This window comes from Phyllobates terribilis, unplaced genomic scaffold (assembly GCF_046119375.1).
Source record: "Phyllobates terribilis strain yellow unplaced genomic scaffold, ASM4611937v1 Scaffold_796__1_contigs__length_659822, whole genome shotgun sequence".
Classification (NCBI taxonomy): Eukaryota; Metazoa; Chordata; class Amphibia; order Anura; family Dendrobatidae; genus Phyllobates; species Phyllobates terribilis.
In genome coordinates, this window is record NW_027363556.1 from 22,056 (window position 1) to 36,913 (window position 14,858).

Here is a 14,858-nt window from a genome sequence, read left to right on the forward strand (position 1 = left end):
ACGTCAGCCCACTGGGAAGTTGGCAGGTTCTCCCACTCCGTGGTGTGCATGTAGATGGTGAGGAAGGCTTCTACGTCATCCTCCGGACTCGGCTTCCTCAAGACTGAGCGGACCTTGTCCCGGGCCTCACAACTTTCCGGGGTCGGTGCTGGCGGCATCTCTCGCAGAGCCGCAATCTGCTGCACGATTAAGTCATTAGTGCGCTGCTGTTGCTGATCCTGCTGTTGCCTCTGGAGATGCTGGTGCTGCTGGGTGAGTACTAACTGCTTTAGTAGCTCCTGCTTGTCAGCAGGCTTGAGCTGTAGCTTTGCAGACTTGATCACAGACATGCTGGTTTTGGGGTATGCCTCAGTTCACACTGCCCGCATTCTCCACCATATTGTAATGGGGCAGTGACCCAAGGAAAGTTCAACTTTAAATGTCTTTATTTGCACAATGTCCTCCGGATCGCAGCCGGGTGATCCAAACAGTCCGTGTAAACCTGCCGCCGTTTCACTCGGGTGCGCCAGTTACGTTGCCTTCACAAGCCTTTGTTGTACCTTCACCCAGGCTTGCATTGTACAGAGCCTCCTGCTCTGCAGCTTAGCAAACAAACCACTGACACACCCAAACCTTTGCTGAAGGTTTTTTAATGGATTCTGTGGCCATGAGCCACTTGTAAGACTGGTCAGGAGGGAGTGGACCGCCCCACTGCCCCCCTGCAGATCACTCCCAAAATAAAAGCCCACGCTGGGTTTTCTTAAATCCAACTTGGTCAAATAGTTTGACCAAGTCCAAACTTTACTTTTATTTTGCTCTGCAGCCACAGGTGTTTCTGTGACTCCAGTGCACTCCAGCGGGTTCAATGTGTCTCTATGAGCATCCTGGGGTATAAATACCCTTCCCCGCATATAATTCCCCTCACTGCCTCACGACTCTAATACAGGGATAAAAACCTGTGATCCCAATGTATTACAGCTTTTCTTCTTAGTTATTCCAGACAATTAGATTTGTTCAATCAAGAGAAATGGCATTTATAGAAGGGCCGGATGATTGTCTCACAGTGAATGTCATTGTAGGTTAAAATAATTGAAAAAGAATGTAGAACTTGTGGAGACCGGTTGGACTTGATGGACCTGAGTCTTATTTAAACCTATATAACTATGTATTCATGGGGTTAACCGCAAAGGTCAGAGTTTAAGCCCCGATCGCTGCAGTTACAGGTAGATGCTGGATATTGGGAAGGGAATAAATACTTTATAGGAAAATGTATATTTTATTAGAACAGATGTTTTTCGGTCATCCCATCTGAAAATAACTATAAAGTGAAGACCCCGATGGGCTCATACTGGGACCCCCTCACATAGACTCCTCTGCTGCTATTACTTTCAACAATAAAGAGGTTAAATAGCCGGAGGTTTACTTATTTCTAGTTCTCAGAAGGAAAAAAACTCCTCAGACGACCCCCCATGGGGAATCGGCATGTGTCCCTTATTCATTATCCTGTGACTATGACATAAATCTGTGTTGGGAGTCCTCCTATAATCCATGTGGTGACGGCTCGGAGGACCTGCTTCTCCCGCTGCTCAGTGACTGGGCTTCTGTGCTCTGCTGATCACCATTATTGGCATCCCTTCATTTTGTTCATGGCCTGTACAATATCTTCAGAAATAATGAAAGTTACAGTATATCCTTAGGATTTTTTTAATTGGTGGTCCAAAGTAATACAACAATAGAACATTGTTTAACCTCCTTGTGGCAATTTCAAAGAAGAAACCGAATAAACAGCATGTGCAGCAATAAAGGCCCCCCTAAACCCCTAATTAATACTTGGCAGAAAAACAAGAACATCCTCCAGCGGTAGCCAAAAATATAACAAGCAAAGTTTATTGATCACATTAGAAACTGTAGTAGCAAGTCACCAAAAGAGATCCATAGATATTCTATTCTATTTTCTGCTGTTTGTCTCCACGTCCGAGACTGGGACGGCTCCGCGCGCTGCCTTACAGATGAAGACTGCTAATCAACGGTGGGTGAGCTGACTATTCCTTTACCCCATCCCCCTCTGTTCTTCAAGTAATTAATACTTGGTTGCACACCCTTTGGCATTGCTGACGGCCTCCAAACATTTCTTGTAGCCATCTATAAGCTTCTTGCACTTCTCAGCTGGGATTTTCTCCCGCTCTTCCTTTGCAGTTTGTTCGAGCTTTTGAATGTTTGCAGGTTCTTTTTCCCAACAGCAGATTTCAGCTCACCCCAAAGATTTTCAGTGGGATTGAGGTTTGGACTCATTGCTGGCCATTATAAAACAGTCCATGTTTTTTCTTGTTCAACCATTCCTGTGTACTTTTGGATGTGTGCTTTGGGTCATTGTCTTGCTGGAGGACCCATGATCTTTGACTCAAACCAAATTTTCTTTCACTGGGTAGGACATTTCGCTCTAAAACCTCTTGATAATTCTCTGATTTCATGATTCCTGTGATATGGTCAAGGCCTCCAGTACCAGATGCTGCAATGCAACCCGACAGCGTTGTGGATACTCCACCATGCTTAAGTGTTGGTATGGTTTTCTTTCCTTATATAACCTTCATTGCGCCGTCTGTAAACAAACTGTTGCTTTGCATTGCCAAAAAGCTCTATTTTTGTTTCATCTGTCCACAGAACATTTTCCCAGAAGGATTGAGGCTCGTCAAGGTACTCTTTGGCAAAGATCAGTTGTTCCTTTTTAGGTCTTTTATTCAGCAATGGTTTCTTCCTTGGCCTTCGCCCATAAAGCTCTGCTTGGTTTAGTGTGCGGCGTATGGTAATTGTTTTAACCATGACCCCAGACTGTTCCAGGTTGGCCTTCAGGTCTTTGGATGTTTGACGTGATGTTTTGTTTCCACTATTTCCACCAATCTTCGAAGATCTCTTTTGCCAATTTTCCTCTTTCCATAGAGGTTCTTGACGGTTCCATGCTTGGCAAACTTATTAATGACATTGCGCACTGTTGAAACTGGGATACCAAGGTTTTTGGAGATGGCCTTCTACCCTTTGGAAGTCTTGTGTTTGCTAATAGCAGTTCTGATGTCCTCAGGCAGCTCCTTTGTCTTCTCCATTGTGACAAAGGAACGGGGCCTACCATGTGGCTTTTTAAAACACTGAAGTCATCATTATTGGCTAATTTTTGTCGCATGGACACTGATAATCACAGGAGAATCTCTTTTGTGATTTACCACAGGCGAGTCAAAATGTGTTTCCATGCTAAATTAAGGTAAAGGTGGAAATACCAGTGACACAGAAAGCTTTCGATTTTTCTATTTTTCCCTCCCATTGGTTTTTGTTTCAAATTATCATTTGCTCTTTTGTATTTAACATGAGTCTCTATACAAAAAAACTGTTTCACTTTATTAATTTTTTTCAGGAGATATTCCACATTATGTGGAATCTTTATTTTAAGTTTGGAGATAATGATATGCCCGTGCTCCAGGGCGACCTGTGGGGGGCGCTCTATCTGATGCTCTGATTACATATTCACCTGTATGCTCTTATGGCAGCTCACTGTGCCTTCACTGACCTGCCTCCTATTTTACCTAGCCACGCTCTACTATTATTATTATTATTTATTATTATAGCGCCATTTATTCCATGGCGCTTTACATGTGATAGGGATATACATAACAAAAGCATTTACATAATCTTAACAAAACGAGTCAGCGACTGGTACAGGAGGAGCGAGGACCCTGCCCGCGAGGGCTCACATTCTAGAAGGGATGGGTGAGGGTAGAGCTGGTCATGCAGCGGTGGTTACTGCAGGTTGTAGGCTTGTCGGAAGAGGTAGGTCTTCAGGTTTCTTTTGAAGGTTTCCACGGTCGGCGAGAGTCTGATGTGTTGGGGTAGAGAGTTCCAGAGTAGGGGGGATGCACGGGAGAAATCTTGTATACGATTGTGGGAGGAGGAGATAAGAGGGGAGTAGAGAAGGAGAGCTTGTGAGGATCGGAGGTTGCATGCAGGTAAGTACCGGGAGACTAGGTCACAGATGTATGGGGGAGACAGGTTGTGGATGGCTTTGTATGCCATGGTTAGAGGTTTGAACTGAATTCGCTGGGCAATGGGGAGCCAGTGAAGAGATTGACAGAGAGGAGAGGCCGGGGAGTAGCGGGGGGACAGGTGGATTAGTCGAGCAGCAGAGTTTAGGATAGATTGGAGAGGCGCAAGAGTGTTTGAAGGGAGGCCACGGAGCAGGAGGTTGCAGTAGTCGAGGCGGGATATGAGGAGGGCATGCACTAGTGTTTTTGCAGAGTCTTTGCTGAGGAATGCACGGATCCGGGAGATGTTTTTGAGTTGGAGTCGGCAGGAAGTGGAAAGGGCTTGGATATGTGGCTTGAAGGAGAGATCAGAGTCCAGGGTTACTCCAAGGCAGCGAGCTTGTGGGACTGGGGAGAGTGAACAGCCATTGACGTTGATGGCTAGGTCAGATGGGGGATGTGAATGAGAGGGTGGAAAGATGATGAACTCTGTTTTATCCATGTTGAGTTTTAGAAATCTGTCAGAGAAGCAGGATGAGATGGCGGTCAGACATTGTGGGATTTTGGTTAGTAGGGAGGAGATATTGGGTCCAGAGAGGTAGATCTGTGTGTCATCAGCATAGAGGTGATACTGAAAATCGTGAGACTCTATGAGCTGTCCCAGGCCAAAGGTGTAGATGGAGAAGAGCAGAGGTCCTAGAACTGAACCTTGGGGGACACCGACAGATAAGGGGCGAGATGAGGAGATGGTGCGTGAGTGGGAGACACTGAATGTCCTGTCTGTTAAGTATGAGGAGATCCAAGATAGAGCCAAGTCCGTGATGCCAAGAGATGAGAGAATCTGGAGTAAGAGGGAATGGTCCACTGTGTCAAAGGCAGATGACAGGTCCAGAAGGAGGAGGATGGAGTAGTGTCGCTTGGATTTGGCATTTAGTAGGTCGTTGGTGACTTTGGTCTGGGCAGTTTCAGTCGAGTGATGTGGTCGGAAGCCAGATTGCAGGCGGTCGAAGAGGGAGCAGGAGGAGGGGTGGGAGGACAGTTCAAGGTGGACATGTTGTTCTAGTAGTTTTGAGGCAAAGGGGAGGAGTGATATGGGGCGGTAGCTAGTCAGAGAGGAAGGGTCAAGGGAGGGCTTTTTGAGGATGGGTGTGATTGCAGCATGTTTGAAACATGAGGGGAAGACACCGGTTGTTAGTGACAGATTGAAGAGGTGGGTTAGGGTTGGGATGAAGACTGTGGTAAGGTTAGTGATGAGGTGGGATGGGATTGGGTCAAGTTCGCAGGTGGTGAGGTGTGATTTGGAGAGTAAAGAGGAGACTTGACTTTCTGTAATGGTGGAGAAGTGGGGTTTGGAGGAGGAGGGTTGAGTAGATATGAGGAGGGGTTGAGTGGACTTTGGGCAAAAGTTTTGTCTGATGGTGTCAATCTTCTGTTTGAAGAATGAAGCAAAGTCGTCGGCTGAGATGAGAGAAGAGGGAAGAGGTGCTGGGGGACGAAGGAGAGAGTTGAAAGTATTAAATAGCTGTTTAGGGTTGTGAGATAGGGAGGATATGAGAGATGAGAAGTAGGTTTGTTTTGCTGTAGTGAGTGCGGACTTTAAATTAATGAGGGATTGCTTGAATGCGATGAAGTGCTCGATGGAGTGAGACCTTTTCCATCTCCGCTCCGCAACCCTGGAGGCCCGGCGCAGTTCTTTAGTAAGTTTAGTGTGCCAGGGTTGCCTGTTGAATGTGCGAGATGTGGTATGTGTGAGAGGGGCGATAGAGTCTAGAGCTGCAGCTATTGTGGTGTTATATGAAGCAGCAGCAACGTCTGCATCGTGTAAGGAATCTATGTCTGTAAGAGGGAGGAGGGATTCAGAGAGTGAGTGTAGGTCAAGGTGTTTGAGATTTCTGTGAGGGTGTGTAAGTTTGTGGAGTGGGGATTGTGCACCTGGAGTGGAGAGGGTAGAGAATGTGAGGAGGTTATGGTCAGAGAGAGGTGAGTTAGAGAGGTTAGATAGGGAACAGAGGCGGGTAAAGATGAGGTCCAGTGTGTGGCCATCTTTATGAGTGGCTGCGTAAGACCATTGAGTGAGTCCGAAGGAGGAAGTGAGAGATAGGAACTTAGAGACAGACGAGTGGGAAGTGTTAATGGGGATGTTGAAGTCACCCATTATGATAGTGGGGATGTCAGCAGAAAGGAAGTGAAGTAGCCAGGTGGTGAAGTGGTCTAAGAAGGTGGTGGCTTGCCCTGGGGGTCGGTAAATGACGGCCAGTTGGAGGTTGGAGGGGGAATAGATGCTCACACAGTGCACCTCAAAAGAGGGGAGTGTAACGGAGGGTGGCAGTGGGATTTGGGTGAAAGCGCAGTGTTCTGATAGGAGAAAACCTACGCCTCCGCCATGTTTGCCTTTGGGGCGGGGAGTGTGGGAAAGGTGGAATCCGCCATATGAAAGTGCAGCTGGGGAGGCTGTGTCAGAGGGGGTGAGCCAGGTTTCAGTGATGGTGAGGAAGGAAAGTTTGTTTGTAATGAAAAGATCGTGGATGAAGGAAAGTTTGTTGCAGACAGAGCGAGCGTTCCATAGAGCTCCTGTTAGAGCAACTAAGGGAGTGGGTATTAGTTGGATGGGTATGAGGTTAGAAGGGTTGCGACAGTTTGTGGAAGGTCGTGGATAGGAGGTAGAAGTAACTGTGGGGATATGGCGAGGAGGACCAGGATTTGGAGAGATATCTCCAGCAGTGAGGAGAAGCAGAGAAAGTGTTAGCAGGTGGGAGCAAGAGAGAGCAGGGGGTGGCTGTCTGTGTTTAGAGATCCAGGATTGAATGTTGAGGAATATTTCGGAGGAGGAGGTGAGGTGAATGGGGAGGATGGAGGGAGAGATGAAGAGTTTATTACTAGGTGTAGGGATTTGGGGGGTTACTAGAAAGTGGAGGATTGTGGAGCAAAAAGTGAGAGCTAACAGAAACATAGTTAATAGAGAGTAAGTGGTTAAAGTGATGGTTATATGACTCCTGCCCTGACTAACTGCCTCTGAAATAACTGCCACTTATCTCCGAAGCCACTTTACACAAGAAGACGCGTGCACCCCTTACAGAGCTTCTAAATATATAGGGCACACTAAACCATCAGGTGAGGGGCATTGTGGGAGCTGCTTGTGGCTAAATTACCAGCTACTACTAGATGCATTATGTAAAATAGGAGGCAGGTCAGTGAACGATAAGTGAGCTATCATAAGAGCATACAGATGAATATGTAAGCAGAAACCCAGAAAGAGCGCCCCCCATAGGCTGCCCCGGAGCACGAGCATATCATTATCTCCAAACTGAAAGTAAAGATTACACCAGAACCACAAGACGGATTTCATCAACCAAGGTATCCGCTGTCTAGCACTCTGAAAATGGTGGAGGCCCACAAAGCAGGAGAAGGCTATGAGCAAAGCGTTTTCAATTTGCCCTTTCCTCAGTTCAAAATGTAATAAAGAAATGGCAGTTAACACAAACAGTGGAGGTCAAGATAAGGTCTGGAAGACCAAGCAAATTTTCAGAAGGATTGCTAGAGAGGCAAATCAGAACCCCTGCCTGACTGCAAAAGACCTTCAGAAAGATTTAGCAGACTCTGGAGTTGTGGTACATTGTTGTACTCTTCAGAGACACCTGCACAAATATGGCCTTCATGGAAGAGTCATCAGAAGAAAACCTCTCCTGCGACCTCACCATAAAATTAAGCTTTAGAAGTATGCAAAAGTACATATAAGAAGGTCTGATGCATTTTGGAAACAAGTCTTGTGGACCGATGAGGTTAAAATAGAGCAATGATCAAAGTTGTGTGGAGAAAAAAGGGCACAGAATTTTAGGAAAAGAACATCTCGCCAACCATTAAGCATGGTGGTGGATCAATCATGCTTTGGGGTTGTGTTGCAGCCAATGGCACAGGGAACGGGTAGAGGGAAGAATGGATTCCATGAAATTTCAGCAAATTCTTGATGCAAACATAACACCATCTGCAAAAAAGCTGAAGGTAAAAAGAGGATGGCAAATGATAATGACACTAAACACACGTCAAAAGGCGCAAGCTGAAGGTTTTACAATGGCCCTCATAGTCCCCTGATTTGAACATCATTGAAAATCTGTGGCTAGACCTCAAAATAGCAGGCGATGCAAGACGACCCAAGAATCTCACAGAACTGGAAGAATTCTCCAAAGAAGAATGAATGAAAATCCCTCAAACAAGAATTGAAAGACTGTTGTCTGGCTACAAAAAGCATTTACACGCTGTGATACTTTCAAAAGGGGGCGCTACTAGGTACTAACCTTGCCTGGTGCCAAAACTTTTGCATTTTCCCTTATTGAATTTTTTTTTAATGTAAAAGATGAAAATATATATAATTTATTATTTATTGTTTTGCCTAAAATACAAAGGAAATGTCATCTTTAACTTTAGGCCGTTTAGAGATTATTTCATCTTCAACTTAACTGTTCACAATAACAGTAATTTTGACCATTGGTGCCCAAACTTTTACATGTCACTGTATTCTGTCACTATGTGTTTCCTACAGATGGACTCATGGAAAGAAATCCACCAGAGAGATGTCCCCGTCCTCTGTATCCCCAGGACTGTCCAGAGGAGAATCACAACATCCCGGAGAGTCATCAGGTAGACGGTGCTGAGCCCTGTACTGGATCTGTATATGGGAGACATTTCTGATCGAGGTCATAGATGTTTTATATTTTGGTGGTTTCTTGTATTGTGCTGATTGTTACATCTGATATATCAGGAGGAAGATCCGACTAAGAATAAAGTGAAGGATGAGACAGAAGAAGAAGCGATGACGAGGGGGGATCAGCCATGTGTGAGTGACGGGAAGGAGGAGATTCCTGTAGATGTTTCCACAGGTATGTAATGACCGGCGTGTGACGATGATGATGATGACGATGATGATTGGCATGTGACTATGATTAGCGGCGTGTGATGATGATGACTGGCGTATGACGGGGGTCGAGTCCATGTGGGTAGAGATAGAGGGAACTAAAAATAATAATAAAATATTACTGGGGGTCTGCTATAAGCCACCAAATATAACAGAGGAGAATGAGAAACTGCTATTAGGACAAATAGACAAAGTAGCAAAACATAATGAAGTGATTGTAATGGGGGATTTCAACTACCCGGATATTGACTGGGAAACAGAAACCTGTAGATCTCAGAAAGGAAAAAGGTTCTTGACAAATATTAAGGATAATTATCTCTCCCAACTAGTGCAGGAACCAACGAGAGGGACGGCCATGTTGGACTTAATATTGACTAATAGGCCTGATAGAATAACTGAGGTACAGATAGGGGGGCACCTAGGTAATAGCGATCATAATATTATCAATTTCAAAATGCCCTTCAGTAGGGTTATCAATAAGGGAACAACTAAAACATTAAACTTTAGGAGGGCGAAGTTTGATCAGATGAAAGAAAGCCTTCAACTTATTGACTGGGACAAAGTTCTTAATCAATGGAATACGAATAGTAAATGGGAAAACTTCAAAATAATTCTGAATACTCAGTGCGAGAGGTATATACCGTATGGGAATAAAAGGGCCAGAAATAAGAGGAAACCAATATGGTTGAACAAGAACGCAAAAGGGGCGTTAAATAGCAAAAAAGAGGCATTCAAGAGATTAAAACAGGAAAACAGTAAGGAGGCACTAATGTGTTACAAGGAAAAAACGAGAACCTGTAAAAAACAAATAACAATAGCGAAGGAGGAAACAGAGAGACGTATTGCTAGGGAAAGTAGATCAAATCCCAAACTGTTCTTTACGTATATAAATAGTAAAAGGATTAAATCGGATAATATTGGACCGATAAAAAGTGAGGAAGGCAAAATCATAGAGAAAGATGAGGATAAAGCTAATCTATTAAATAATTTTTTTTCGACAACTTTCACAAAAGAAAAAGAACTAACAGGCGAAATGAGAAGTGACAAACTTAATCCTCCACTAAGTATGACAAATCTAACCCAAGCTGGGGTACAGAAACGCCTCAGTAACATTAAAATAAACAAATCACCAGGACCTGATGGCATACACCCACGGGTACTAAGGGAACTAAGTAATGTGATAGACAGACCGTTATATCTTATATTTAAGGACTCTGTTGGGACTGGGTCTGTACCACTTGATTGGCGACAGGCGAATGTAGTGCCAATATTCAAAAAGGGAGCGAAAAGTGACGCCGGAAACTATCGGCCGGTGAGTCTGACGTCCGTTGTGGGCAAAATTTTTGAAGGCTTTATTAATGAGGCAATTACGGAGCATCTTGATGCTAATAATCTATTAACCCCGAACCAACATGGATTCATGAGGAATCGCTCCTGCCAAACAAACCTGATTGACTTCTACGAGGAGGTTAGCTCTCGATTAGATCAGGGGGAACCAGAGGATGTCGTGTATCTCGACTTCTCAAAAGCGTTCGATAGCGTGCCACATAATAGGTTGGTATACAAAATGAGAATGATGGGGCTGGGGGAAAATGTCTGCAAGTGGGTAGCTAACTGGCTAAAGGATAGAAGGCAGAGGGTGGTTATAAATGGAATATACTCAGATTGGGTAAGCGTCACTAGTGGGGTACCACAGGGGTCTGTACTAGGCCCAATGTTATTTAATATCTTTATTAACGACATAGTCAACGGGATAAATAGTAAAATGTCAATATTTGCAGATGACACAAAGTTATGTAAAACAATTAATACAAAAGAGGACAGTGCAGACCTACAGAGGGATTTGGATAAGCTGGGTAGGTGGAGCATTAAATGGCAAATGAGGTTTAACGAGGAGAAATGTAAGGTCATACATATGGGAAAGAAAAATGGAAGTCACCAGTACTCACTGAATGGGAAATCATTGGGGAATTCAGAGATGGAGAAGGACTTGGGCATCTTGATTGATAGCAAACTAAATTGGAGTGCCCAAAGTCAGGCCGCTGCTGTAAGGGCAAACAGGGTAATGGGATGTATCAGAAGAGGTATAGCTGCAAAGGATGAGAACATTGTTCTTCCACTGTACAAAGCACTGGTCAGACCACACTTGGAATACTGTGCTCAGTTATGGGCCCCAATATATAGAAAGGATATAAACGAGCTTGAAAAGGTACAAAGGAGGGCAACAAAATTAATAAAGGGAATGGAGGGACTTCAATACCCAGAGAGGTTGGCAAAACTAGGACTATTCAGCCTGGAAAAGAGAAGGTTGAGGGGGGACATAATAAATGTGTACAAATATGTTAGGGGACAGTATAGATATCTTGCCCGGGATTTGTTCAAAAGGAGGGATATTACGGTAACGAGGGCATTCACTAAGACTGGAAGAGAAAAGGTTCCAGCACCAGCATAGGAAGGGGTTCTTTACGGTAAGAGCAGTGAGAATATGGAATTCACTGAGTGAGGAGACGGTAATGTCAGATTCACTAAACCAGTTCAAGCGGGGACTGGATGCATTTCTAGATACCAGGCAGATTTCAGCGTATACTTAAAAATAAAATAAAATAGTAGGTTGATACAGGGATTTATTCTGACTGCTGGTTTCAGAGTCGGGAGGGAATTTTTCCTCGGGTGAAGATTGGCCAAATCATTTGGGGTTTTTGCCCTCCTCTGGATCAACTTTAGCAATTACAGAACTAACAGGTCGAACTTGATGGACGCAAGTCTTTATTCGGCTTTACTAACTATGTAACTATGATTGGCATGTGACTATGATTAGTGACGTGTGATGATGATTGGCATGTGACTATGATTAGCGGCGTGTGATGATGATGACTGGCGTATGATGATTGGCATGTGACTATGATTAGCGGCGTGTGATGATGATGACTGGCGTATGACGATGATGATTGGCATGTGACTATGATTAGCGGTGTGTGATGATGATGATGACTGGCGTATGACGATGATGATTGGCATGTGACTATGATTAGCGGTGTGTGATGATGATGATGACTGGCGTATGACGATGATGATTGGCATGTGACTATGATTAGCGGCGTGTGATGATGATGACTGGCGTATAACGATGATGATTGGCATGTGACTATGATTAGCGGCGTGTGATGATGATGACTGGCGTATGACGATGATGATTGGCATGTGACTATGATTAGCGGCGTGTGATGATGACTGGCATATGACGATGATGATTGGCATGTGACTATGATTAGCGGCGTGTGATGATGATGACTGGCGTATGACGATGATGATTGGCATGTGACTATGATTAGCGGCGTGTGATGATGATGACTGGCGTATGATGATGATGATTGGCATGTGACTATGATTAGCGGCGTGTGATTATGATGACTGGCGTATGACGATGATGATTGGCATGTGACTATGATTAGCGGCGTGTGATGATGATGACTGGCGTATGATGATGATGATTGGCATGTGACTATGATTAGCGGCGTGTGATGATGATGACTGGCGTATGATGATGATGATTGGCATGTGACTATGATTAGTGGCGCCTGACGATGACCGGTGTGTGATATTGTATGAAGTCTCCGGTGCAGTGAAGCTTTATCCGCCGTCCACATCACAGCAGAAGCGTCCGGTGATGGCGCGGCTGCTCTTGTACAGAGTCCGGTTGCGCACCGATGAATAACTGGGCCGCATTCACACCTCGTCTTAATGATTTAATAAGCACATTTTTAATTTTCCTAATTGTGTTTTTTAATATTACTTCCATCTTTTATTTTCATATTATTCTTACACAAGTCTCATGCTGCCATATAAATGACTGAGCTTGCGATTCGGACAGAACCCCGGGGGAAGATTCCGTATAATGAGACGCTGTGGACGCCGTCTGGCCTATGATCCAGTGATGTCCTTCTTTTTCAGCGTGCATAAAAGCGCAGTCGACCAGAGGCTGGACGGAGTCCGGTGTAACTCTGCTGCCTCATTATTCTGAATGGATCCCTCGGGGGTGTCATCTGAATCATGTATTTTGTAGATTTAGATGGAAACCCTGATGTACAGTGGGTACGGGAAGTATTCAGACCCCTTTACAGTTTTCATTCTTGGTTTCATTGCAGCTATTCGGTAAGTTCTAAAAAGTTCATTTTTTTCTCATTATAGTCCACTCTGCACCCCATCTTGACTGAAAAAAAACAGAAATGTAGACATTTTTGCAAATTTATTAAAAAAGAAAAGCTGAAATATCCCATGGTCATAAGTATTCAGACCCCTTGCTCAATATTGAGTAGAAGCACCCTTTTGGGCTAGTACAACCATGAGTCTTCTTGGGAATGATGCAACAAGTTTTTCACACCTGGATTTGGGGATCCTCTTCCATTCTTCCTTGCAGATCCTCTCCAGTTCCATCAGGTTGGATGGTGAACGTTGGTGGACAGCCATTTTCAGATCTCTCCAGAGATGCTCAATTGGGTTTAGGTCAGGGCTCTGGCTGGGCCAGTCAAGAATGGTCACAGAGTTGTTCAGAAGCCACTCCTTTTGTCATTTTAGCTGTGTGCTTAGGGTCACTGTCTTGTTGGAAGGTGAACCTTCGGCCAAGTCTGAGGTCCAGAGCTCTCTGGAAGAGGTTTTCATCCAGGATATCTCTGTACTTGGCTGCATTCATGTTTCCTTCAATTGCAACCAGTCATCCTGTCCGTGTAGCTGAAAAATACCCCCATAGCATGATGCTGCCACCACCATGATTCACTGTAGGGATTGTATTGGGCAGGTCATGAGCAGTACCTGGTTTTCTCCACACATACCGCTTAGAATTATCACCAAAAAGTTCTATCTTCGTCTCATCAGACCAGAGAATCTTATTTCTCATAGTCTGTGAGTCCTTCATGTGTTTTTGAGCAAACTCTATGCGGGCTTTCATATGTCTTGCACTGAGTAGATCCTTCCATCTGGCCACTCTGCCATAAAGGCCCGACTGGTGGAGGGCTGCAATGATCGTTGACTTTTGTGAGCTTTCTCCCATCTCCCTACTGCATCTCTGGAGCTCAGCCACAGTGATCTTGGGGTTTTTCTTTACCTCTCCTACCAAGGCTCTTCTCCCACGATTGCTCAGTTTGGCTGGACGGCCAGGTCTAGGAAGACTTCTGGTGGTCCCAAACTTCTTCCATTTAAGGATTATGAAGGCCACTGTGCTCTTAGGAACCTTGAGTAATGCAGAAATTCTTTTGTAACCTTGGCCAGATCTGTGCCTTGCCACAGTTCTGTGTCTGAGCTCCTTGGGCAGTTTCTTTGAGCTGATGATTCTCATTTGGTCTGACATGCACTGTGAGCTGTGAGGTCTTATATAGACAGGTGTGTGCCTTTCCAAATCAAGTCCTATCAGTTTAATTAAACCCAGCTGGACTCCAATGAAGGAGTAGAACCATCTCAAGGAGGATCACAAGGAAATGGACAGCATGTGAATTAAATATGAGTGTCTGAGCAAAGGGTCTGAATACTTATGACCATGTGATATTTCAGTTTCTCTTTTTTAATAAATTTGCAAAATTGTCTGCATTTCTGCTTTTTTTCAGTCAAGATGGGGTGCAGAGTGTACTTTAATGAGAAAAATAAATGAACTTTTTAGAATTTACCAAATGGCTGCAATGAAACAAAGAGTGAAAAATTTTAAGGGGTCTGAATACTTCCCGTACCCACTGTAAGTGTTCAGCGTACAGCACAGGATAAATATGATCCAAAATGTTCTGTACCCCAGAATGCCACCAAGAGCTTCTACTCAACCCACAAAAAACAAGTCCCCACTCAGGTTCATCATCTGTAAACAGTAATATAGGGGGTGTCCATATTACTGGTAGCACAAAGGCTCTGGAAAAGTGACTTGGCTCCCACTTAAAGAAATCCAGTAACATCTGCGCTCCCAAATCCAAATGCCCCCTCCT

The 14,858-nt window shown here is 44.4% G+C and overlaps 1 protein-coding gene across 1 annotated transcript in view; it reads left to right on the top strand.

Moving 5' to 3' along the window:
- The window catches only part of LOC141240124 (uncharacterized), a gene marked incomplete at its 5' end in the record, with an annotated part of 50,441 nt that overhangs the window by 11,153 nt on the left and 24,430 nt on the right, over positions 1–14,858 (top strand). Inside the window, 2 exons of the mRNA XM_073668595.1 lie at positions 8,524–8,621; positions 8,743–8,860. Coding sequence (XP_073524696.1) covers positions 8,524–8,621; positions 8,743–8,860 — 216 coding nt within the window. The remainder of the gene's footprint in view (positions 1–8,523; positions 8,622–8,742; positions 8,861–14,858) is intronic.